Here is a 26084-nt window from a genome sequence, read left to right as displayed (position 1 = left end):
CTCAAATTTTGGGTGCCCCCCCTCCCCATCATCATCCCCCCCCCCTAACTTTTGGGTGCCCCCCCCTCAATTTTTGGGTGCCCCCCCTCCCCCACCCCATCATCACCCCCCCCCCTTAACTTTTGGGTGCCCCCCCCTCAATTTTTTGGGTGCCCCCCTCCCCCACCCCATCATCACCCCCCCCCCTTAACTTTTGGGTGGCCCCCCCCTCAATTTTTGGGTGCACCCCCTCCCCCACCCCATCATCACCCCCCCCCTTAACTTTTGGGTGGCCCCCCCCCTCAATTTTTGGGTGCCCCCCCTCCCCCACCCCATCATCACCCCCCCCCCTTAACTTTTGGGTGCCCCCCCCTCAATTTTTTGGGTGCCCCCCTCCCCCTCCCCATCATCACCCCCCCCCTTTAACTTTTGGGTGCCCCCCCCTCAATTTTTGGGTGCCCCCCCTCCCCCACCCCACCATCACCCCCCCCCCTTAACTTTTGGGTGCCCCCCCCTCAATTTTTGGGTGCCCCCCCCCCCCAGGGGTGCCGTTGGTGCTGGAGGCCTTTGGGTGGCGCCACGGAGTTTTCCTGGGCAGCGCCATGAGGAGCGAGGCGACGGCGGCTGCGGAGCACAAGGGTGGGTCCTCCTGCCCCACAAGTGGGTCCTCCTGCCCCACAAGTGGGTCCTCCTGCCCCACAAGTAGGTCCTCCTGCCCCATAAGTGGGTCCTCCTGCCCCACGAGTTGGTCCTCCCAGCTCAGAAGTGGGTCCTCCTGCCCCACAAGTCGGTCCTCCTGCCCCACAAGTGGGTCCTCCTGCCCCATAAGTGGCTCCTCCTGCTTCATAAGTAGGTGCTCCTGCCCCACGAGTTGGTCCTCCCAGCTCAGAAGTGGGTCCTCCTGCCCCACAAGTGGGTCCTCCTGCCCCACAAGTGGATCCTTCTAGCTCAGAAGTGGGTCCTCCTGCCCCATAAGTGGGTCCTCCTGTCCCATAAGTGGGTCCTCCTGCCCCACAAGTGGGTCTTCCTGCCCCACAAGTGGGTCCTCATAGCTCAGAAGTGGGTCCTCCTGCCCCACAAGTGGGTCTTCCTGCCCCACAAGTGGGTCCTCATAGCTCAGAAGTGGGTCCTCCTGCCCCACAAGTTGGTCCTCCCAGCTCAGGAGTGGGTCCTCCCAGCTCAGGAGTGGGTCCTCCCAGCTCAGAATGTGTTTTCCTGCCCCATAAGTGGGTCCTCCAGCCCCATAAGTGGGTCCTCCTGCCCCACAAGTAGGTCCTCATAGCTCAGAAGTGGGTCCTCCTGCCCCACAAGTCGGTCCTCCTGCCCCACAAGTGGGTCCTCATAGCTCAGAAGTGGGTCCTCCTGCCCCATAAGTGGGTCCTCCTGCCCCACAAGTAGGTCCTCCTGCCCCACAAGTGGGTCTTCCTGCCCCACAACTGTGTCCTCCTGACCCACAAGTAGGTCCTCCTGCCCCATAAGTGGGTCCTCCTGCCCCACAAGTGGGTCCTCCTAGCTCAGAAGTTGGTCCTCCAGCCCCACAAGCAGAACCTCCTAGCTCAGAAGTGGGTCCTCCTGTCCCATAAGTGGCTCCTCCTGCTTCATAAGTAGGTCCTCCTGCCCCACGAGTTGGTCCTCCCAGCTCAGAAGTGGGTCCTCCTGCCCCACAAGTGGGTCCTCCTGCCCCATAAGTAGGTTTTCCTGCCCCATACCCCCCCAACTCCCCAACCTCCTCCCCAACCCCATAACCCCTCTCAACCCCCCCCACCCCCTTTAACGACCCCCAGCCCCCTCCCCAACCCCATAACCACCCCCAATCCCCTCCCCCAGCCCCATAACCAACCCCAACCCCCTCCCCCAACCCCACAACCACCTCCAAGCCCCCCCAGCCCCTCTCCCCAACCCCATAACCTCTTCCTCAACCCCCCCAACCCCTAACCTCCACCCCATCCCCATAACCCCATCTTTCACCCCATAACCTCCTCCCTGACCCCATAACCACCTCCAACCCCCCCAGCCCCCCTCCCCAACCCCATAACCCCTCTCAACCCCCCCCACCCCATTTAACGACCCCCAGCCCCCCTCCCCAGCCCCATAACCCCTCTCAACCCCCCCCCCACCCCATAATCCCCTCCTTCACCCCATAACCCCCTCCCCCAACCCCAAAAGCACCCCCAGCCCCCTTCCCTATCCCCATAACCCCCTCCTTCACCCCCTCCCCCAACCCCATAACCTTCTCCCTGACCCCATAACCACCCACAACCCCCTCCCCCAACCCCATAACCACCCCCAACCCCATAACCCCTCTCAACCTCCCCCCACCCCATTTAACGACCCCCAGCCCCCCTCCCCAACCCCATAACCACCCCCAATCCCTTCCCCCGGCCCCATAACCTCCTCCTCAACCCCCCCAACCCCATAACTTCCTCCCCATCCCCATAACCCCATCCTTCACCCCATAACCTCCTCCCTGACCCCATAACCCCCTCCCCAACCCCACAACCACCTCCAACCCCCCCCAGCCCCCCTCCCCAACCCCATAACCCCTCTCAACCCCCCCCACCCCATTTAACGACCCCCAGCCCCCTCCCCAACCCCATAACCACCCCCAATCCCCTCCCCCAGCCCCATAACCAACCCCAACCCCCTCCCCCAGTCCCATAACCTCCTCCCCAACCCCATAACCACCCCCAACCCCATAACCCCTCTCAACCTCCCCCCACCCCATTTAACGACCCCCAGCCCCCCTCCCCAGCCCCATAACCCCTCTCAACCCCCCCCCCAGCCCCATAACGACCCCCAACCCCCTCCCCCAACCCCATAACCTCCTCCCCAACCCCATAACCACCCCCAACCCCATAACCCCTCTCAACCTCCCCCCACCCCATTTAACGACCCCCAGCCCCCCTCCCCAACCCCATAACCACCCCCAATCCCTTCCCCCGGCCCCATAACCTCCTCCTCAACCCCCCCAACCCCATAACTTCCTCCCCATCCCCATAACCCCATCCTTCACCCCATAACCTCCTCCCCAACCCCATAACCCCTCTCAACCCCCCCCCACCCCATTTAACGACCCCCAGCCCCCCTCCCCAGCCCCATAACCCCTCTCAACCCCCCCCCCACCCCATAATCCCCTCCTTCACCCCATAACCCCCTCCCCCAACCCCAAAAGCACCCCCAGCCCCCTTCCCTATCCCCATAACCCCCTCCTTCACCCCCTCCCCCAACCCCATAACCTTCTCCCTGACCCCATAACCACCCCCAACCCCCTCCCCCAACCCCATAACCTCCTCCCCAACCCCATAACCACCCCCAACCCCATAACCCCTCTCAACCTCCCCCCACCCCATTTAACGACCCCCAGCCCCCCTCCCCAACCCCATAACCACCCCCAATCCCTTCCCCCGGCCCCATAACCTCCTCCTCAACCCCCCCAACCCCATAACTTCCTCCCCATCCCCATAACCCCATCCTTCACCCCATAATCCTTTCCTTAACCCCATAACCCCCTCCCCAACCCCACAACCACCTCCAACCCCCCCAACCCCCTCCCCAACCCCATAACCCCTCTCAACCCCCCCACTCCCTTTACGACCCCCAGCCCCCCTCCCCAGCCCCATAACCACCCCCAACCCCCCCAACTCCCCAACCTCATCCCCAACCCCATAACCTCCCCCAGCCCCATAACCACCCCAAACCCCATAACCCCCTCCCCATCCCCATAACCTCCTCCCTGACCCCATAACCACCCCCAACCCCATAACCAATCCCTAACCTCCTCCCCCAACCCCATAACTTCCTCCCCAACCCCATAACCTTCTCCCCAACCCCATAACCTCCTCCCTGACCCCATAACCACCCCCAGGCCCATAACCAACCCCATAACCTCCTCCCCAACCCCACAACCACCTCCAACCCCCCCCAGCCCCCCTCCCCAGCCCCATAACCCCTCTCAACCCCCCCCCACCCCATTTAACGACCCCCCTTTTCCCCCTCCCCCCCCCCCCCATTTCCAGGAGGCCGCCTGATGCACGACCCCTTCGCCATGCGCCCTTTTTTCGGTTACAACGCCGGTCGTTACCTGGAGCATTGGCTTTCCACGGGCGAAAGGAGAAAAGCCCGACTTCCTCGTTTCTTTCACGTTAATTGGTTCTTGAGAGATAACGAAGGTCGCTTCGTTTGGCCGGGTTTCGGTCACAACGCTCGAGTTTTGGCTTGGATTTTTGGTAGGATCCAAGGAAAAGATACGGCCAGGTCAACTCCTATCGGGTTGGTACCGAAAGAAGGAGATTTGGAGCTGGATGGGTTGCAGGGAGTGGATTATGATCAGCTGTTCCCGATGGAGAAAGGATTTTGGGTGGAGGAATGCAGGCAGTTGAGGGATTATTACGAGGAAAACTTCGGAGCCGATCTGCCCAGGGACGTCATGGCGGAGTTGGAGGCGTTGGAGGAGCGGGTGAAGAAGATGTGAGGGGTGGGTGGGGGTAGGGGGGGGGGGGTTGGGGGGAGGATGGGGATGTGGGAGGGTGAGGTGGGGTGTCGGAAGTGGCTCGGTCAAGATGGCTGCCGGCAGGCGTGGGTGGGGTGGATAAGATGGCCGCCAGCAGCGTGCGTTGGCTGGACAAGATGGCTGCCGAAAGCATAGGTAGACTAGACAAGATGGCTGGCAAAAGCATAGGTAGGGCAGACAAGATGGCTGCCAACACTGTAGGATGGGTAGACAAGATGGCTGCCAACACTATAAGGCGTCCAGACAAGATGGCTGCCACAATCATGCATTGGCCGGACAAGATGGCTGCCAGCATCATGCGTTGGCCGGACAAGATGGCTACCAACACTATAGGATAGCCAGACAAGATGGCTGCCACAATCATGCACTGGCCAGACAAGATGGCCGCCAGCATTATGCATTGGCCGGATAAGATGGCTACCAACACTATAGGATAGCCAGACAAGATGGCTGCCACAATCATGCACTGGCCAGACAAGATGGCTGCCAGCATCATGCATTGGCCGGACAAGATGGCTACCAACACTATAGGATAGCCAGACAAGATGGCTGCCACAATCATGCATTGGCCGGACAAGATGGCTACCAACACTATAGGATAGCCAGACAAGATGGCCGCCACAATCATGCATTGGCCGGACAAGATGGCTGCCAGCATCATGCGTTGGCCGGACAAGATGGCTGCCGAAAGCATAGGTAGGCCGGACAAGATGGCTGCCAACACTGTAGGATGGGTAGACAAGATGGCTGCCAACACTATAAGGTGTCCAGACAAGATGGCTGCCAGCACTATAGGATAGCCAGACAAGATGGCTGCCGAAACCATGCATTGGCCAGACAAGATGGCCGCCAGTATCATGCATTGGCCAGACAAGATGGCCGCCACAATCATGCGTTGGCCGGACAAGATGGCCGCCACAATCATGCATTTGTCAGACAAGATGGCTGCCAGCATTATGCGTTGGCCGGACAAGATGGCCGCCAGCATCATGCATTGGCCGGATAAGATGGCCGCCACCATCATGCATTGGCCAGACAAGATGGCCGCCACCATCATGCATTTGTCAGACAAGATGGCCGCCACCATCATGCATTGGCTGGACAAGAGATGGCCATCCATAGAGTGGGTTGGTTGGTCCAAGATGGCCGCCTCCATCGTGGGTTGGATGATTCAAGATGGCCGCCACCATCGTGGGTTGGATGATTCAAGATGGCCGCCACCATCATGGTTTGATGATTCAAGACAGCCGCCGCCATCGTGGGTTGGATGATTCAAGATGGCCGCCACCATCGTGGGTTGGATGATTCAAGATGGCCGCCACCATCATGGTTTGATGATTCAAGACGGCTGCCATCATCATGGGTTGAAGGATTCAAGATGGCCGCCACTATCATGGGTTGAAGGATTCAAGATGGCCGCCACTATCATGGGTTGGATGATTCAAGATGGCTGCCACCATCATGGCTGTGTTGATTGAAGATGGCCGCCACCATCATGGGTTGGATGATTCAAGATGGCCGCCACCATCACGGGTCGGCCGCTCCAAGATGGCTGCCATCATCACGTGTTGGCCGCTCCAAGATGGCCGCCCTACCTGTGAATCCGCCCCCTGCCTCCTCATTGGCTGAACAAATCCAAGATGGCGTCCACTCCGCGCTTCTCACCGGTTGGCCGATCCAAAATCCAAGATGGCGGCCGCCACTTCATTGGACTGGCCGATCCAAGATGGCCGCCCTGCCTTCCTGCGCAGGGATCCGGCTGCGTGCTCATTGGTTGAACATTCCAAGATGGCTGCCGTTGGTCACCCTCATTGGCTGACCATCCAAGATGGCCGCCTCATCGACTGACCATCCAAGATGGCCGCCTTGCTCCTCATTGGCTGGCCGTTCCGAGGCGGCGGCTTCTCATTGGTGGAACGCCCCAGATGCCCGCTTTCCCTCATCCCCATTGGCTCACCCATCCAAGATGGACCCGCCTTCCTTTGCCCCTATTGGCCGAGCCGCTCCCGTCGCCCAAACGACAGCGTTCCATTGGCTGCGCTCATCGCAGTAGCCAATCAGAACCGCCCGTGGCCCCCACAACCCCCCCCGTGCCCCATAAGCCCCGCCCCCAAGCGTTAAGCCCCGCCCCCAAGCGTTAAGCCCCGCCCCTTTCTGGGGGCTTGGCTCTGCGGACCAATAAACATTCACCGGAAGTGACGTCAGTGACCCCGTGTCTTCCTTTGACCCGGTGGGCGGGGGGGGGGGGGGGGGGAGAGGAAAGGGGAAGAATTCGCGCACTTCCGGTCCCCGAGCGTCCTTTTACGGAAGGGATACACGGCACTTCCGGTATGACTCACCACTTCCGGCGCGTGTTTGTTTACTCCGGCACTTCCGGTTGCGTCGCGGCCTTTCTGTTTACCAACTCGCGCGTTTCCTGTCTAAGCCCCGCCTCTTCCGGCGCGCCGCCACTCAGCTACTCAGCTTTTAGCCGCTACTTCCGGTTGAAAACCACGCCCCTACTTGTTGATACGCCTTTTTTCCGGTCTAAACCCCGCCTCTTCCTGTCACCCCTTGAGCCCCGCCACTTCCGGTCCCGTGGGAGACACAAACAAGGGCCGCAAAGCCGCAGAGGTGCGGGGGGGGGGGGGGGTGGGGGGGGTGGGGGCGCCGCTTCCTGATTGGCTGCGGCCTCCGGGTTGCGGGGAGGGAGGGGGGAGGAGGAGGAGGGAGAAGGAACTCGGGGGGTGGGGAGGGGAGAAGGGGGGGGGGCGTCGCGTTCTGATTGGCTGCGGGGAGGCGGCTTGAGGGGGTCGCGAGATGCCATTGGCCGAGAGGACGCGAGGGGGGCGGGCGGAGGGGGGGGAAGAGAGAGCTGATTGGTCGGCGCGTTGCCATGGGGACGGGGAGAACGGGCTGGGAAGGGGGAAGTTGGGGGGGGGGGGGCTGAGGGCCGTTTCCATGGGAACGGGGTTGGGGTGGGGGGGGGAGGGGGGGTTTGAAGGGGTTGCCATGGAGACGGGCGGCTGCGAGGGGGGTTGCCGTGGTTACAGGGGGGATTCGGGGTCGTTGCCATGGTTACAAGGGGGGGATTCAAGGTCGTTGCCATGGTTACAGGGGGGTTTGGGGCTGTTGCCATGGTTACGGGGGGATTTGGGGTCGTTGCCATGGTTAGAAGGGGCATTTGGGGTCGTTGCCATGGTTACAGGTGGGTTCAAGGTCGTTGCCATGGTTACAAGGGGACTCAAGGTCGTTGCCATGGTTACAGGGGGATTTGGGGTCGTTGCCATAGTTACAGGGGGGATTCAATGTCGTTGCCATGGTTTCAAGGGGGGATTTGGGTCGTTGCCATGGTTTCAAGGGGGGGATTCAAGGTCGTTGCCATGGTTACAGGGGGATTCATGTTCGTTGCCATGGTTTTAAGGGGGGATTTGGGGCTGTTGCCATGGTTACAGAGGGGATTTAGGGTTGTTGCCATGGTTACAGAGGGGATTTAGGGTCGTTGCCATGGTTACAGGGGGCATTTAGGGTCGTTGCCATGGTTACGGGGGATTTGGGGTCGTTGCCATGGTTACAGGGGGGATTTGGGACTGCTGCCATGGTTGCAAGGGGGATTTGGGGTCGTTGCCATGGTTACAAGGGGGATTAGGGTCACTGCCATGCTTAGAGGGGGGGATTTGGGGTCGTTGCCATGGTTTCAAGGGGGGATTTGGGGTCGTTGCCATGGGTGTAAGTGAGTTCAAGGTCGTTGCCATGGTTACAATGGGATTGTGGGGTCGTTGCCATGGTTACAGGGACAATTCGGGGTCGTTGCCATGGTTACTATGGGGTTACAGTTGAACCCAATGGTGATTGCCATGGTTACAGGGGGGTTTGGGGTTGTTGCCATGGTTACGGGGGGATTTGGGGTCGTTGCCATGGTTACAAGGGGGATTCAAGGACGTTGCCATGGTTTCAAGGGGGGATTTGGGGTCGTTGCCATGGTTACAGGTGGGTTCAAGGTCGTTGCCATGGTTACAGGGGGGATTTGGGGTCGTTGCCATGGTTACAGAGGGGATTAGGGTTGTAGCCATGGTTTCAAGGGGGGATTTGGGGTCTTTGCCATGGTTATAAGTGAGTTCAAGGTCGTTGCCATGGTTACAATGGGATTGTGGGGTCGTTGCCATGGTTACAGGGGGAATTCGGGGTCGTTGCCATGGTTATAGGGGGGTTACAGTTGAACCCAAAGGTGGTTGCCATGGTTACTATGGGATCTCTTGACGGTTGCCATGGTTACTATGGGGCCTATTGATGGTTGCCATGGTTACAGTGGGACCCAATTGGGGTTGCCATGGTTACTATGGGGCCGATCAATGGTTGCCATGGTTACAGTGGGACCCAATGTGGGTTGCTATGGTTACTATGGGGCCGATCAATGGTTGCCATGGTTACAGTGGGACCCAATGTGGGTTGCTATGGTTACTATGGGATCTATTGACGGTTGCCATGGTTACTATGGGGCCTATTGACGGTTGCCATGGTTACTATGGGACCCAATGGGGGTTGCCATGGTTACTATGGGTCTATTGATGGTTGCCATGGTTACAGTGGGACCCAATGTGGGTTGCCATGGTTACTATGGGGCCTATCGATGGTTGCCATGGTTACAGTGGGACCCAATATGGGTTGCCATGGTTACTATGGGGTCTATCAACGGTTGCCATGGTTACAGTGGGACCCAATGTGGGTTGCCATGGTTACTATGGGATCTATCGATGGTTGCCATGGTGACAGTGGGACCCAATGTGGGTTGCCATGGTTACTATGGGGCTTATCAACGGTTGCCATGGTTACAGTGGGACCCAATGTGGGTTGCCATGGTTACTATGGGGGCCTATCGATGGTTGCCATGGTTACAGTGGGACCCAATGTGGGTTGCCATGGTTACTATGGGATCTGTTGACGGTTGCCATGGTTACTATGGGTGCCTATTGATGGTTGCTATGGTTACAGTGGGACCCAATGTGGGTTGCCATGGTTACTGTGGGGCCTATCGTTGGTTGCCATGGTTACAATGGGACCCAATGGGGGGTTGCCATGGCAACAGCCCTGACGGTGACGCTCGCCCACAGATGGGGTCTCACGGCAGCCGGGGGGGGGAGGAGGAAGAGGAGGAGGAGGAGGAGGAGGAAGAGGAGGACGGAGACATCGGCCTCGAGAGGGCGCTGCGATCCCTGCTCGACCGGTGGGGATTTGGGGGGAAAAGTGGGGATTTTGGGGTGAAAAAATGGGGATTTTGGGGCTTCTGCAAGGGGGGGAGGATGGACATGGAAAAAAATGGGGGTAAAATGGGGATTTTGGGGTGAAAAATGGGGATTTTGGGGCGTCTCCAAGGAGAGGGAATGGGAATTGAAAAAATGGGGGTAAAATGGGGATTTTGGGGTGAAAAATGGGGATTTTGGGGATTCTGCAAGGGGGGGAGGATGGACATGGAAAAAAATGGGGGTAAAATGGGGATTTTGGGGTGAAAAATGGGGATTTGGGGGAAAAAACACAGGAAACTGGGGAGAAAAGTGGGGGAAAAGGGGATTTTTGGGGTAAAAAATGGGGATTTGGGGGAGAAATTGGGGGAAAAAATGGGGTTTTGGGGTGAAAAATGGTGATTTAGGAGAAAAATGGGAGGAAATGGGGATTTTGGGTAAAAAATGCGGATTTAGGGGAAAAATGGGGGTAAAAATGGGGATTTTGGGTGAAAAATGGGGATTTGGGGGAAAAAAGACAGGAAACTGGGGAGAAAAATGGGGAAAATGGGATTTTTGGGGTAAAAAATGGGGATTTGGGGGAGAAATGGGAGGAAAATGGGGATTTGGGGGTAAAAAATGGGGATTTGGGGGAGAAATGGGACGAAAATGGGGATTTGGGGTAAAAAATGGGGACTTAGGAGAAAAATGGGGGGAAAATGGGGGCTTTGGGGTGAAAAATGTGGATTTGGGGGAAAAAAGGACAGGAAACTGGGGAGAAAAATGGGGAAAATGGGATTTTTGGGGTAAAAAATGGGGATTTGGGGGAGAAATGGGAGGAAAATGGGGATTTGGGGGTAAAAAATGGGGATTTAGGAGAAGAATGGGGGGAAAAATGGGGATTTTGGGGTGAAAAAGGGGGATTTGGGGTGAAAAATGTGGATTTAGGGGAAAGATGAGGGTAAAAATGGGGATTTTGGGGTGAAAAATTGGGATTTGGGGGAAAAAAGACAGGAAACTGGGGAGAAAAATTGGGATTTGGGGGGAAAAAGACAAGAAACTGGGGAGAAAAATGGGGAAAATGGGGATTTTTGGGGTAAAAAATGGGGATTTGGGGGAGAAATGGGAGGAAAATGGGGATTTGGGGTAAAAAATGGGGATTTAGGAGAAAAATGGGGGGGAAATGGGGATTTTGTGGTGAAAAATGTGGATTTGGGGGAAAAAAGAACAGGAAACTGGGGAGAAAAATGGGGAAAATGGGATTTTTGGGGTAAAAAATGGGGATTTGGGGGAGAAATGGGAGGAAAATGGGGATTTGGGGTAAAAAATGGGGATTTTGGGGAAAAATGGGGGGGAAATGGGGATTTTGGGGTGAAAAAGGGGGATTTTGGGTGAAAAATGTGGATTTAGGGGAAAGATGGGGGTAAAAATGTGGATTTTGGGGTAAAAAATGGGGATTTGGGGGAGAAATGGGACGAAAATGGGGATTTGGGGTAAAAAATGGGGACTTAGGAGAAAAATGGGGGGAAAATGGGGGCTTTGGGGTAAAAAATGGGGATTTTGGAGAAAAATGGGGGGGAAATGTCGATTTTGGGGTGAAAAATTGGGATTTGGGGGAGAAATGGGAGGAAAATGGGGATTTTGGGTAAAAAATGGGGATTTAGGAGAAGAATGGGGGGGAAATGGGGATTTTGGGTGAAAAATGTGGATTTAGGGGCAAGATGGGGGTAAAAATGGGGATTTTGGGGTGAAAAATTGGGATTTGGGGGAAAAAAAACAGGAAACTGGGGAGAAAAATGGGGAAAATGGGGATTTTTGGGGTAAAAAATGGGGATTTGGGGGAGAAATGGGAGGAAAATGGGGATTTGGGGGTAAGAAATGGGGATTTAGGAGAAGAATGGGGGGGAAATGGGGATTTTGTGGTGAAAAATGTGGATTTGGGGGAAAAAAGGACAGGAAACTGGGGAGAAAAATGGGGAAAATGGGATTTTTGGGGTAAAAAATGGGGATTTGGGGGAGAAATGGGAGGAAAATGGGGATTTGGGGGTAAAAAATGGGGATTTAGGAGAAGAATGGGTGGAAAAAGGGGGATTTTGGGGTGAAAAATGTGGATTTAGGGGCAAGATGTGGGTAAAAATGGGGATTTTGGGGTGAAAAATTGGGATTTGGGGGAAAAAAGACAGGAAACTGGGGAGAAAAACGGGGAAAATAGGGATTTTTGGGGTAAAAAATGGGGATTTGGGGGAGAAATGGGAGGAAAATGGGGATTTTGGGGGCAAAAATGGGGATTTTGGGGAAAAATGGGTGGAAAAATGGGGATTTTGGGATGAAAAATGTGAATTTAGGTGAAAAATGGGGGGGAAATGGGGATTTTGGGGTAAAAAATGTGGATTTTGGGGTGAAAAATGGGGGGAAAATGGGGAATTTTGGGGTGAAAAATGTGGATTTAGGGTAAAAATTTGGGGAAAGTGGGGATTGTGGGGTGAAAAATGGGGATTTGGGGGAGAAATGGGGGAAAAATGGGGGTTTTGGGGTGAGAAATGGTGATTTAGGAGAAAAATGGGGGGAAATGGGGATTTTGGGGAAAAATGGGTGGAAAAGTGGGAATTTTGGGATGAAAAATGGTGATTTAGATGAAAGATGGTGGGAAAACTTGGGATTTTGAGGTGAAAAATGGGGAATTTGGGGTGAAAAAATGGGGATTTGGGGGAGAAATGGGGGAAAAAATGGGAATTTCGGGGTGAAAAATGGGGATTTTGGGGTGAAAAATGGGGAAATATGGGAATTTTGGGATGAAAAATGGGGATTTAGATAAAAATGGGGTGAAAAATGGGGATTTGGGGAAACAAAAAGCAGTAATTTGGGAAAAAATGGGGAATTTTGGGGTGAGAAATGTAGATTTAGAGGAAAAAGGGGAGAAAAATGAGGTTTTTGGGGTAAAAAATGCGGATTTATGGGAAAAAAAAGGGGAAAAATGGGGATTTGGGGGTGAAAAATGGGGATTTAGGGGAAAAATGGGGGGGAAATGGGGATTTTGGAGGTAAAAATGGGGATTTGGGGGAGAAAAGGACAGGACACTGGGGAGAAAAATGGGGAAAATGGGATTTTTGGGGTAAAAAATGGGGATTTGGGGGAGAAATGGGAGGAAAATGGGGATTTGGGGGTAAAAAATGGGGATTTAGGAGAAGAATGGGTGGAAAAATGGGGATTTTGGGGGAAAAATGGGGATTTTGGGTGAAAAATGTGGATTTAGGGGAAAGATGGGGGTAAAAATGTGGATTTTGGGGTAAAAAATGGGGATTTGGGGGAGAAATGGGGGGGAAATGGGGGTTTTGGGGTGAAAAATACACAGGAATTTGTGGAGAAAAGTGGGGAAAATGGGAAAATGGGGATTTTGGGTGTGGAAAATGGGGATTTATTGGAAAAATGGAGCAGAAATGTGAATTTTGGGGTGAAAAATTGGGAGTTATGGGAGAAATGGGAAAAATGGGGATTTTTGGGTACAAAACGGGGACTTTGCGGAAAAATGGGGTGAAAAATGGGGATTTGGGGGAAAAATAGGTGGAAAAATGGGAGTTTTGGGATGAAAAATGGTGATTTAGATGAAAGATGGTGGGAAAATTTGGGATTTGGGGTGAAAAATGGGGATTTTTGGAGAAAAATGGGGTGGAAATGGGATTTTGACATGAAAAATGTGGATTTTGGGGAAAAGTGGGGGGAAAATGGGGATTTTGGGGTGTAAAATGGGGATTTAGATGAAAAATGGGGGGGAAAATGGGGATTTGGGGGTGAAAAATGTGGATTTAGGGGAAAAATGGGGGAAAATGGGGATTTTGGGGAAAAATGGGGGGAAAATGGGGATTTTGAGGTGAAAAATGAGGATTTAGATGAAAAATGGCGGAAAAAATGGAGAATTTTGCGGTGAAAAATGGGGATTTGGGGGAGAAATGGGGTGAAAAATGTGGATTTTGGGGGAAAATGTGGGGTAAAATTTGAGAATTTTGGGGTAAAAAATGGGGATTTTGGGGACAAATGGAAAAGATGTGGATTTTGGGGTGAAAAATGGGGGGGTAAATGGGGAATTTGGGGGTAAGAAATGGGGATTTTGGGGTGAAAAATGTGGATTTTGGGGTGAAAAATGTGGATTTTGGGGAAAAATGGGTGGAAAATGGGGATTTGGGGGTGAAAAATGGGGGGAAAATGGGGAATTTGGGGGTAAAAAATGGGGATTTGGGGGAGAAATTGGGTGAAAATGGGGATTTTGGGGTGAAGAATGTGGATTTTGGGGAAAAATGAGGGGTAAATGGGGATTTTGGGGTGAAAAATGTGGATTTTGGGGAAGAATGGGGGGTAAATGGGGAAAAATGGGGGGAAATGGGGAATTTTGGGGTAAAAAATGGGGATTTGGGGGAGAAATGGGGTGAAAAATGGGGATTATGGGGTGAAAAATGGGAATTTATGGGTGAAAAAGGGGGATTTTGGGTGAAAAATGTGGATTTAGGGGAAAGATGGGGGTAAAAATGTGGATTTTGGGGTAAAAAATGGGGATTTGGGGGAGAAATGGGACGAAAATGGGGATTTGGGGTAAAAAATGGGGACTTAGGAGAAAAATGGGGGGAAAATGGGGGCTTTGGGGTAAAAAATGGGGATTTTGGAGAAAAATGGGGGGGAAATGTCGATTTTGGGGTGAAAAATTGGGATTTGGGGGAGAAATGGGAGGAAAATGGGGATTTTGGGTAAAAAATGGGGATTTAGGAGAAGAATGGGGGGGAAATGGGGATTTTGGGTGAAAAATGTGGATTTAGGGGCAAGATGGGGGTAAAAATGGGGATTTTGGGGTGAAAAATTGGGATTTGGGGGAAAAAAAACAGGAAACTGGGGAGAAAAATGGGGAAAATGGGGATTTTTGGGGTAAAAAATGGGGATTTGGGGGAGAAATGGGAGGAAAATGGGGATTTGGGGGTAAGAAATGGGGATTTAGGAGAAGAATGGGGGGGAAATGGGGATTTTGTGGTGAAAAATGTGGATTTGGGGGAAAAAAGGACAGGAAACTGGGGAGAAAAATGGGGAAAATGGGATTTTTGGGGTAAAAAATGGGGATTTGGGGGAGAAATGGGAGGAAAATGGGGATTTGGGGGTAAAAAATGGGGATTTAGGAGAAGAATGGGTGGAAAAAGGGGGATTTTGGGGTGAAAAATGTGGATTTAGGGGCAAGATGTGGGTAAAAATGGGGATTTTGGGGTGAAAAATTGGGATTTGGGGGAAAAAAGACAGGAAACTGGGGAGAAAAACGGGGAAAATGGGGATTTTTGGGGTAAAAAATGGGGATTTGGGGGAGAAATGGGAGGAAAATGGGGATTTTGGGGGCAAAAATGGGGATTTTGGGGAAAAATGGGTGGAAAAATGGGGATTTTGGGATGAAAAATGTGAATTTAGGTGAAAAATGGGGGGGAAATGGGGATTTTGGGGTAAAAAATGTGGATTTTGGGGTGAAAAATGGGGGGAAAATGGGGAATTTTGGGGTGAAAAATGTGGATTTAGGGTAAAAATTTGGGGAAAGTGGGGATTGTGGGGTGAAAAATGGGGATTTGGGGGAGAAATGGGGGAAAAATGGGGGTTTTGGGGTGAGAAATGGTGATTTAGGAGAAAAATGGGGGGAAATGGGGATTTTGGGGAAAAATGGGTGGAAAAGTGGGAATTTTGGGATGAAAAATGGTGATTTAGATGAAAGATGGTGGGAAAACTTGGGATTTTGAGGTGAAAAATGGGGAATTTGGGGTGAAAAAATGGGGATTTGGGGGAGAAATGGGGGAAAAAATGGGAATTTCGGGGTGAAAAATGGGGATTTTGGGGTGAAAAATGGGGAAATATGGGAATTTTGGGATGAAAAATGGGGATTTAGATAAAAATGGGGTGAAAAATGGGGATTTGGGGAAACAAAAAGCAGTAATTTGGGAAAAAATGGGGAATTTTGGGGTGAGAAATGTAGATTTAGAGGAAAAAGGGGAGAAAAATGAGGTTTTTGGGGTAAAAAATGCGGATTTATGGGAAAAAAAAGGGGAAAAATGGGGATTTGGGGGTGAAAAATGGGGATTTAGGGGAAAAATGGGGGGGAAATGGGGATTTTGGAGGTAAAAATGGGGATTTGGGGGAGAAAAGGACAGGACACTGGGGAGAAAAATGGGGAAAATGGGATTTTTGGGGTAAAAAATGGGGATTTGGGGGAGAAATGGGAGGAAAATGGGGATTTGGGGGTAAAAAATGGGGATTTAGGAGAAGAATGGGTGGAAAAATGGGGATTTTGGGGGAAAAATGGGGATTTTGGGTGAAAAATGTGGATTTAGGGGAAAGATGGGGGTAAAAATGTGGATTTTGGGGTAAAAAATGGGGATTTGGGGGAGAAATGGGGGGGAAATGGGGGTTTTGGGGTGAAAAATACACAGGAATTTGTGGAGAAAAGTGGGGAAAATGGGAAAATGGGGATTTTGGGTGTGGAAAATGGGGATTTATTGGAAAAATGGAGCAGAAATGTGAATTTTGGGGTGAAAAATTGGGAGTTATGGGAGAAATGGGAAAAATGGGGATTTTTGGGTACAAAACGGGGACTTTGCGGAAAAATGGGGTGAAAAATGGGGATTTGGGGGAAAAATAGGTGGAAAAATGGGAGTTTTGGGATGAAAAATGGTGATTTAGATGAAAGATGGTGGGAAAATTTGGGATTTGGGGTGAAAAATGGGGATTTTTGGAGAAAAATGGGGTGGAAATGGGATTTTGACATGAAAAATGTGGATTTTGGGGAAAAGTGGGGGGAAAATGGGGATTTTGGGGTGTAAAATGGGGATTTAGATGAAAAATGGGGGGGAAAATGGGGATTTGGGGGTGAAAAATGTGGATTTAGGGGAAAAATGGGGGAAAATGGGGATTTTGGGGAAAAATGGGGGGAAAATGGGGATTTTGAGGTGAAAAATGAGGATTTAGATGAAAAATGGCGGAAAAAATGGAGAATTTTGCGGTGAAAAATGGGGATTTGGGGGAGAAATGGGGTGAAAAATGTGGATTTTGGGGGAAAATGTGGGGTAAAATTTGAGAATTTTGGGGTAAAAAATGGGGATTTTGGGGACAAATGGAAAAGATGTGGATTTTGGGGTGAAAAATGGGGGGGTAAATGGGGAATTTGGGGGTAAGAAATGGGGATTTTGGGGTGAAAAATGTGGATTTTGGGGTGAAAAATGTGGATTTTGGGGAAAAATGGGTGGAAAATGGGGATTTGGGGGTGAAAAATGGGGGGAAAATGGGGAATTTGGGGGTAAAAAATGGGGATTTGGGGGAGAAATTGGGTGAAAATGGGGATTTTGGGGTGAAGAATGTGGATTTTGGGGAAAAATGAGGGGTAAATGGGGATTTTGGGGTGAAAAATGTGGATTTTGGGGAAGAATGGGGGGTAAATGGGGAAAAATGGGGGGAAATGGGGAATTTTGGGGTAAAAAATGGGGATTTGGGGGAGAAATGGGGTGAAAAATGGGGATTATGGGGTGAAAAATGGGAATTTATGGGTGAAAAAGGGGGATTTTGGGTTGAAAAATGTGGATTTTGGGGAAAAATGTGGGGAAAATGGGGATTTTGGGGTGAAAAATGTGGATTTTGGGGAAAAATGGGTGGAAAATGGGGATTTGGGGGTGAAAAATGGGGGGAAATGGGGAATTTGGGGGGAAAATATTGGGATTTCGGGGAGAAATGGGGTGAAAAATGGGGATTTTGGGGTGAAAAATGGGGATTTATGGGTGAAAAAGGGGGATTTTGTGGTGAAAAATGTGGATTTTGGGGGAAAATGAGGGGTAAATGGGGATTTGGGGGTGAAAAATGGGGATTTTGGGGAAAAATGGGGGGTAAAATTAGGGAATTTTGGGGTAAAGAATGGGGATTTTGGGGACAAATGGGAGAAATGTGGATTTTGGGGTGAAAAATGGTGGGAAAATGGGGAATTTGGGGGTAAAAAATGGGGATTTGGGGGAGAAATGGGGATTTTGGGGTGAAAAATGTGGATTTAGGGGAAAAATGGTTGGAAAATGGGGATTTGGGGGTGAAAAATGGGTGAAAAATGGGGATTTTGGGGTGAAAAATGGGGATTTGGGGGAGAAATGGGGTGAAAAATGGGGATTTTGGGGTGAAAAATGGGGATTTATGGTTGAAAAAGGGGGATTTTGGGGTGAAAAATGTGGATTTTGGGGGAAAATGAGGGGTAAATGGGGATTTGGGGGTGAAAAATGGGGATTTTGGGGAAAAATGTGGGATAAATATGGATTTTGGGGTGAAAAATGGGGATTTTGGGGAAAAATGAGGGGTAAAATTCGGGAATTTTGGGGAAAAATGTGGATTTTGGGGTGAAGAATGGGGGGAAAATGGGGAATTTTGGGGTAAAATATTGGGATTTGGGGGAGAAATGGGGTGAAAAATGGGGATTTATGGGTGAAAAATGGGGATTTATGGGTGAAAAAGGGGGATTTTGGGGTGAAAAATGTGGATTTTGGGGAAAGATGGGGGGTAAATGGGGAAAAATGGGGGGAAATGGGGAATTGGGGGGTAAATAATGGGGATTTGGGGGAGAAATTGGGGAAAAATGGGGATTTTGGAGTGAAAAGGTGATTTTGGGGTGAAAAGGGGGGATTTTGGGGTGAAAAATGTGGGTTTTGGGGAAAAATGTGGGGAAAATGGGGAAAAATGGGGTGAAAAATGGGGAATTTTGGGGTAAAAAATGGGGATTTGGGGGAGAAATGGTGATTTTGGGGTGAAAAATGTGGATTTTGGGGAAAAATGGGTGGAAAATGGGGATTTTGGGTTGAAAAATGGGGGGAAAATGGGGAATTTTAGGGGTAAAAAATGGGGATTTGGGGGAGAAATGGGGTGAAAAATGGGGATTTTGGGGTGAAGAATGTGGATTTAGGGGAAAAATGAGGGATAAATGGGGATTTTGGGGTGAAAAATGTGGATTTCGAGGAAAAATGGGGGGTAAATGGGGAAAAATGGGAGGAAATGGGGAATTTTGGGGTAAAAAATGGGGATTTGGGGGAGAAATAGGGTGAAAAATGGGGATTATGGGGTGAAAAATGGGGATTTATGGGTGAAAAAGGGGGATTTTGGGGTGAAAAATGGGGATTTTGGGGAAAAATGTGGGGAAAATGGGGAAAAATGGGGTGAAAAATGGGGAATTTTGGGGTAAAAAATGGGGATTTGGGGGAGAAATGGGGATTTTGGGGTGAAAAAAAGTGGATTTTGGGGAAAAATTGGTGGAAAATGGGGATTTGGGGGTGAAAAATGGGGGGAAAATGGGGATTTTTGGGGTAAAAAATGGGGATTTTGGGGAGAAATGGTGTGAAAAATGGGGATTTTGGGGTGTAAAATGGGGATTTATGGGTGAAAAATGGGGATTTTGGGGTGAAAAATGTGGATTTTGGGGAAAAATGTGGGGAAAATGGGGATTTGGGGGTGAAAAATGTGGGTAAAATTTGGGAATTTGGGGAAAATGTGGATTTTGGGGTGAAAAATGGGGGGAAAATGTGGAATTTTGGGGTAAAAAATGGTGATTTGGGGGAGAAGTCGGGGAAAAATGTGGATTTTGGGGTGAAAAATGGGGATTTTGGGGTGAAAAAGGGGGATTTTGTGGTGAAAAATGTGGATTTTGGGGAAAATGAGGGGTAAATGGGGATTTTGGGGTGAAAAATGGGGATTTTGGGGTGAAAAATGGGGGGTAAAATTTGGGAATTTTGGGGTAAAAAATGTGGATTTTGGGGACAAATGGCAAAAATGTGGATTTTGGGGTGAAAAATGGTGGGAAAATGGGGAATTTGGGGGTAAAAAATGGGGATTTGGGGGAGAAATGGGGTGAAAATGTGGATTTTGGGGTGAAAAATGTGGATTTTGGGGAAAAAGGGGTGGAAAATGTGGATTTTGGGGTGAAAAATGGGGGGAAAATGGGGAATTTTGGGGTAAATAATGGGGATTTGGGGGAGAAATGGTGTGAAAAATGGGGATTTTGGGGTGAAAACTGTGGATTTTGGGGAAAAATGTGGGGAAAATGGGGAAAAATGGGGGGAAAAATGGGGAATTATGGGGTGAAAAATGGGGGGAAAATGGGGAATTTTGGGGTAAAATATTGGGATTTTGGGGAGAAATGGGGTGAAGAATGGGGATTTTGGGGTGAAAAATGGGGATTTATGGTTGAAAAAGGGGGATTTGGGGGTGAAAAATGTGGATTTGGGGGAAAAATGTGGGGAAAATGGGGATTTTGGGGTGAAAAATGTGGATTTTGGGGAAAATTGGGGGGTAAAATTTGGGAATTTTGGGGTAAAGAATGGGGATTTTGGGGACAAATGGGAGAAATGTGGATTTTGGGGTGAAAAATGGTGGGAAAATGGGGAATTTGGGGGTAAAAAATGGGGATTTGGGGGAGAAATGGGGATTTTGGGGTGAAAAATGTGGATTTAGGGGAAAAATGGTTGGAAAATGGGGATTTGGGGGTGAAAAATGGGTGAAAAATGGGGATTTTGGGGTGAAAAATGGGGATTTGGGGGAGAAATGGGGTGAAAAATGGGGATTTTGGGGTGAAAAATGGGGATTTATGGTTGAAAAAGGGGGATTTTGGGGTGAAAAATGTGGATTTTGGGGGAAAATGAGGGGTAAATGGGGATTTGGGGGTGAAAAATGGGGATTTTGGGGAAAAATGTGGGATAAATACGGATTTTGGGGTGAAAAATGGGGATTTTGGGGAAAAATGAGGGGTAAAATTCGGGAATTTTGGGGAAAAATGTGGATTTTGGGGTGAAGAATGGGGGGAAAATGGGGAATTTTGGGGTAAAATATTGGGATTTGGGGGAGAAATGGGGTGAAAAATGGGGATTTTGGGGTGAAAAATGTGGGTTTTGGGGAAAAATGGGGGGTAAATGGGGAAAAATGGGGGGAAATGGGGAATTTGGGGGTAAATAATGGGGATTTTGGGGAGAAATTGGGGAAAAATGGGGATTTTGGAGTGAAAAGGGGATTTTGGGGTGAAAAGGGGGGATTTTGGGGTGAAAAATGTGGGTTTTGGGGAAAAATGAGGGGTAAATGGGGAAAAATGGGGTGAAAAATGGGGAATTTTGGGGTAAAAAATGGGGATTTGGGGGAGAAATGGGGATTTTGGGGTGAAAAATGTGGATTTTGGGGAAAAATGGGTGGAAAATGGGGATTTGGGGGTGAAAAATGGGGGGAAAATGGGGAATTTTGGGGTAAATAATGGGGATTTGGGAGAGAAATGGGGTGAAAATGGGGATTTTGGGGTGAAGAATGTGGATTTTGGGGAAAAATGAGGGGTAAATGGGGATCTTGGGGTGAAAAATGTGGATTTTGGGGAAAAATGGGTGGAAAATGGGGATTTGGGGGTGAAAAATGGGGGGAAATGGGGAATTTGGGGGTAAAAAATGGGGATTTGGGGGAGAAATGGGGATTTTGGGGTGAAAAAAGTGGATTTTGGGGAAAAATGGGTGGAAAATGGGGATTTGGGGGTGAAAAATGGGGATTTATGGGTGAAGAAGGGGGATTTTGGGGTGAAAAATGTGGATTTTGGGGAAAAATGTGGGGAAAATGGGGATTTTGGGGTGAAAAATGTGGATTTTGGGGAAAAATGGGTGGAAAATGGGGATTTGGGGGTGAAAAATGGGGGGAAATGGGGAATTTGGGGGTAAAAAATGGGGATTTGGGGGAGAAATGGGGATTTTGGGGTGAAAAAAGTGGATTTTGGGGAAAAATGGGTGGAAAATGGGGATTTGGGGGTGAAAAATGGGGATTTATGGGTGAAGAAGGGGGATTTTGGGGTGAAAAATGTGGATTTTGGGGAAAAATGTGGGGAAAATGGGGATTTGGGGGTGAAAAAGGGGGATTTTGGGGAAAAATGGGTGGAAAATGGGGATTTGGGGGTGAAAAATGGGGGGAAAATGGGGAATTTTGGGGTAAAAAAGGGGATTTGGGGGAGAAATGGTGTGAAAAATGTGGATTTTGGGGTGTAAAATGGGGATTTTGGGGTGAAAAATGGGGATTTTGGGGAAAATTTGGGGGTAAAATTTGGGAATTTTGGGGTAAAGAATGGGGATTTTGGGGACAAATGGGAGAAATGTGGATTTTGGGGTGAAAAATGGTGGGAAAATGGGGAATTTGGGGGTAAAAAATGGGGATTTGGGGGAGAAATGGGGTGAAAATGTGGATTTTGGGGTGAAAAATGTGGATTTTGGGGAAAAAGGGGTGGAAAATGTGGATTTTGGGGTGAAAAATGTGGGGAAAATGGGGAATTTTGGCGTAAAAAAGGGGGATTTGGGGGAGAAATGGGATGAAAAATGGGAATTTTGGGGTGTAAAATGGGGATTTATGGTTGAAAAAGGGGGATTTTGGGGTAAAAATGTGGATTTTGGGGAAAAATGTGGGGAAAATGTGGATTTGGGGGTGAAAAATGTGGATTTTGGGGAAAAATGGGTGGAAAATGGGGATTTGGGGGTGAAAAATGGGGATTTAGATGAAAAATGGGGGGGAAAATGGGGATTTTGGGGTGAAAAATGTGGATTTAGGGGAAAAATGGGGGAAAAATGGGGAATTTTGGGGTAAAAAATTGCGATTTGGGGGAGAAGTGGGGGAAAAATGTGGATTTTGGGGTGAAAAATGGGGATTTTGGGGAAAACTGAGGGGTAAATGGGGAAAAATGGGGTGAAAAACGGGGATTTTGGGGTGAAAATTGGGGTTTTATGGGTGAAAAATGTGGATTTTGGGGTGAAAAATGGGGGGAAAATGGGGAATTTTGGGGTAAAAAATGGGGATTTGGGGGAGAAGTGGGGGAAAAATGGGGATTTTGGGGTGAAAAATGGGGATTTATGGGTGAAAAATGTGGATTTTGGGGTGAAAAAGGGGGATTTTGGGACGGAGGTGGGGTTGGGGGTCTTCTATCAATTTTAATTGGGGGGGGGGGATGAAATTTTGGGTGGATTTGTGCCCATTTCAGGTCCCCCCAGGACGCGTCGGATGACGACAGCGATGACGTCAGCGACGTTCAGGCCCCGCCCCCCGGTGAGAAAGGGGCGGGGCTTAGCGAGGGGGCGTGGTCAGAATGGGAGCGGGTCCGGTCAGTGTCCAATCAGCGCCGGGGAAAGGCGGGGCTACGGGGGGAGGGGATCACGTGATTATTGTTGGTCCAATGAGCGCGGGGGGAAGGCGGGGCTACGGAGGGGGAGGGGATCACGTGATTATTGTTGGTCCAATCAGCGCGGGGGAGGGCGGGGCTATGGGGGGGAGGGATCATGTGATTATTGTTGGTCCAATCAGCGTGGGGGAGGGCGGGGCTACGGGGGGGGAGGGGATCACATGATTATTGTTGGTCCAATCAGTGTGGGGGGAAGGCGGGGCTACGGGGGGGGGAGGGGATCACTTGATTATTGTTGGTCCAATCAGCGTGGAGGAAGGCGGGGCTACGGGGGGGGGGAGGGGATCACATGATTATTGTTGGTCCAATCAACGTGGAGGAAGGCGGGGCTACAGAGGGGAGGGAATCACGTGATTATTGTTGGTCCAATCAGTGTGGGGGGAAGGCGGGGCTACGGGTGGGGGGGGGGTGGGGCTAAAAGAGGGGAAAGGCGAAAGGGGAGGGCGATCACGTGACTGCGTTTCGTCCAATCACAGCTGAGGATGGTAGGGGGGGAAGGGAAAAGAAGGTGAGGGGCGGGGCTTCGCTTCTCGTCCAATCAGAGCTGCGGAGGGCGGGGCTAAAAAAGGGGAAAGGGGCGGGCGATCACGTGACTGCATTTCGTCCAATCAGTGCTGAGGAGGGCGGGGCTGGAGGGGAAAAAGAGGGAGGAGTGGGGCTTCGCTTTTCATCCAATCAGAACAGAGGAGAGCGGGGCTACAAACGGGGAAAGGGGCGGTCGATCACGTGACTGCGTTTCGTCCAATCAGTGCTGAGGAGGGCGGGGCTGGAGGAGAAAAAGAGGGAGGGGCGGGGCTTCGCTTCTCGTCCAATCAGAACAGAGGAGGGCGGGGCTAAAAAGGGGGGGAATGGCGATCACGTGACGGCGTTTCGTCCAATCAGTGCTGAGCAGGGCGGGGCTGGAGCTGCTGGGGGGGGCGGGTGGGCGGAACTTGGAAACGGGGGGCGGTGCTTGGAGTCACGTGACGGCTTCTCATCCAATCAGCGCTTTGGAATCACGAGCTGAGGGCGGAGCTGGAGCTGCTGGGGGGGCGGGGCTTGAAGGGGCGGAGCCTCCCTCGGTTGCTGCGCCAGGTGGGGATTTTTTGGGGCAAAAAATGGGGATTTTGGGTTTTTTTTTGGGGGGGGGGGGGGGGAAGTGTGGATTTGGGGGCCGGAAGTTGGGATTTTTGGGGGGTTTGGGGTTAAAAAGGTGAAAAATGGGGTTCGAGGGGGGGGGTTGGGGTGGAAAGTGGGGATTTTTGGGGGGAAAAATGGGGATTTGGGGAGATTTTGGGGGAAAAATGGGGATTTTGGGGTGGAAAAATGGGAATTTTGGGGGGAAAATGGGGTTTTTGGGGGGGAAAATGGGGATTTTGGGGGGACTTTGGGGGGAAAAATGGGGATTTCAGGGGAAAAATGGGGATTTTGGGGGGGAAAATGGGGATTTGGGGGGAATTTTGGGGGGAAAATGGGGATTATGGGGGGATTTTGGGGAAAAATGGGGATTTTGGGGGGGAAAATGGGATTTTTTGGGGGAAAATGGGGATTTTGGGTGGATTTTGGGGGAAAAATGGGAATTTTGGGGGGGAAAATGGGGATTTTTGGGGGGAAAATGGGGATTTTGGGGGAATTTTGGGGGGAAAATGGGGATTATGGGGGGATTTTGGGGAAAAATGGGGATTTTGGGGGGGAAAATGGGATTTTTGGGGGGAAAATGGGGATTTTGGGTGGATTTTGGGGGGGAAATGGGGATTTTGGGGAAAAATGGGGATTTTGGGGGGAAAAATGGGGATTTTGGGGAGATTTTGGGGGAAAAATGGGGATTTGGGGGGGGGAAATGGGTATTTTGGGTGGAAAAATGGCAATTTTGGGGGGAAAAATGGGGATTTTGGGTGGATTTTGGGGGAAAAATGGGGATTTTGGGTGGAAAAACAACAATTTTGGGGGGGGAAATGGGGATTTTGGGTGGATTTTGGGGGAAAAATGGGGATTTTGGGGGGAAAAATGGGGATTTTGGGGTCTTTTTTTTGAGGGGGGAGGAGAAAGAGTGGATTTGGGGGCTGGAAGTTGGGATTTTGGGGGGGTTTGGGGTGAAAAAGGTGAAAAATGGGGTTCGTGGGGGGGGGGTGGGGTGGAAAGTGGGGATTTTGGGGGGGGAAAATGAGGATTTGGGGGGAAAAATGGGGATTTTGGGGGGGAAATGGGGATTTTGGGAGGATTTGGGTGGAAAAATGGGGATTTGGGGGGGATTTTGGGGAAAAATTGGGATTTTGGGGGGGAAAATGGGGATTTTGGGGGGGAAATTGGGATTTTGGGTGGATTTTGGGTGGAAAAATGGGGATTTGGGGGGGATTTTTGGGGGAAAAATGGGGATTTTGGGGGGATTTGGGAGGAAAAAAGGGGATCTTGGGGTCCGTTGGGGATTTTTGGGGGGTTGGGGGTCGTTATGTGGGGAGATTTTGGGATTTGGGAAGGATTTTGGGTGGAAAAATGGGGATTTTGGGGAGATTTGGGGGGAAAAAAGGGGATTGTGGGGGGATTTTGAGGGAAAAATTGGGATTTGGGGGGGATTTGGGGGGAAAAATGGGGATTTTGGGGGGATTCTGGGGGGAAAAATGGGGATTTGGGGGGGATTTTGGGTGGAAAAATGTGGATTTTGGGGTCCGTTGTGGATTTTTGGGGGGATTGGGGGTCATTATTTGGGGATTTTGGGGGGGATTTTGAGGGGAAAAACGGGGATTTGGGGGTCATTGGGGATTTTGGGGGGGTTGGGGGTCATTATTTGGGGATTTTGAGGGGGATTTTGAGGGGAAAAATGTGGATTTTGGGGTCCGTTGGGGATTTTTGGGGGGATTGGGGGTCATTATTTGGGGATTTTGGGGGGGATTTTAAGGGGAAAAACGGGGATTTTGGGGTCATTGGGGATTTTTGGGGAGTTGGGGGTCATTATTTTGGGAGATTTGGGGATTTGGGTGGAAAAATGGGGATTTTGGGGTCCATTGTGGATTTTTGGGGGGATTGGGGGTCATTATTTGGGGATTTTGGGGAGGATTTTGGGGGGAAAAATGGGGATTTTGGGGTCATTGGGGATTTTTGGGGAGTTGGGGGTCATTATTTGGGGAGATTTGGGGATTTGGGTGGAAAAATGGGGATTTTGGGGTCCATTGGGGATTTTTGGGGGGATTGGGGGTCATTATTT

General features: G+C 50.6%; 2 protein-coding genes across 4 annotated transcripts in view; both read left to right on the top strand.

Moving 5' to 3' along the window:
* The window catches only part of LOC149913312 (phosphoenolpyruvate carboxykinase [GTP], mitochondrial), a 47517-nt gene extending 40829 nt beyond the window's left edge, over positions 1 to 6688 (top strand). For all 3 annotated transcript variants that reach the window (XM_090130285.1, XM_090130283.1, XM_090130284.1), the window contains 2 exons: positions 523 to 618; positions 3996 to 6688. In XM_090130285.1, coding sequence (XP_089986411.1) covers positions 523 to 618; positions 3996 to 4450 — 551 coding nt within the window. In that variant the 3' untranslated portion in view covers positions 4451 to 6688. The remainder of the gene's footprint in view (positions 1 to 522; positions 619 to 3995) is intronic.
* A 289-nt stretch (positions 6689 to 6977) lies between these two features.
* DCAF11 (DDB1 and CUL4 associated factor 11) overlaps positions 6978 to 26084 on the top strand; it is a 56931-nt gene continuing 37824 nt past the window's right edge. Inside the window, exons 1-4 of the mRNA XM_090130286.1 lie at positions 6978 to 7102; positions 9580 to 9692; positions 22706 to 22770; positions 23889 to 23977. Coding sequence (XP_089986412.1) covers positions 9580 to 9692; positions 22706 to 22770; positions 23889 to 23977 — 267 coding nt within the window. The 5' untranslated portion in view covers positions 6978 to 7102. The remainder of the gene's footprint in view (positions 7103 to 9579; positions 9693 to 22705; positions 22771 to 23888; positions 23978 to 26084) is intronic.

This window comes from Phasianus colchicus, chromosome 39, assembly GCF_987193195.1.
Source record: "Phasianus colchicus chromosome 39, bPhaCol1.hap1.1, whole genome shotgun sequence".
NCBI classification, from domain to species: domain Eukaryota; kingdom Metazoa; phylum Chordata; class Aves; order Galliformes; family Phasianidae; genus Phasianus; species Phasianus colchicus.
Note: the sequence above shows the minus strand (reverse complement) of the source record. Positions and strands in the feature narration are given on the sequence as shown.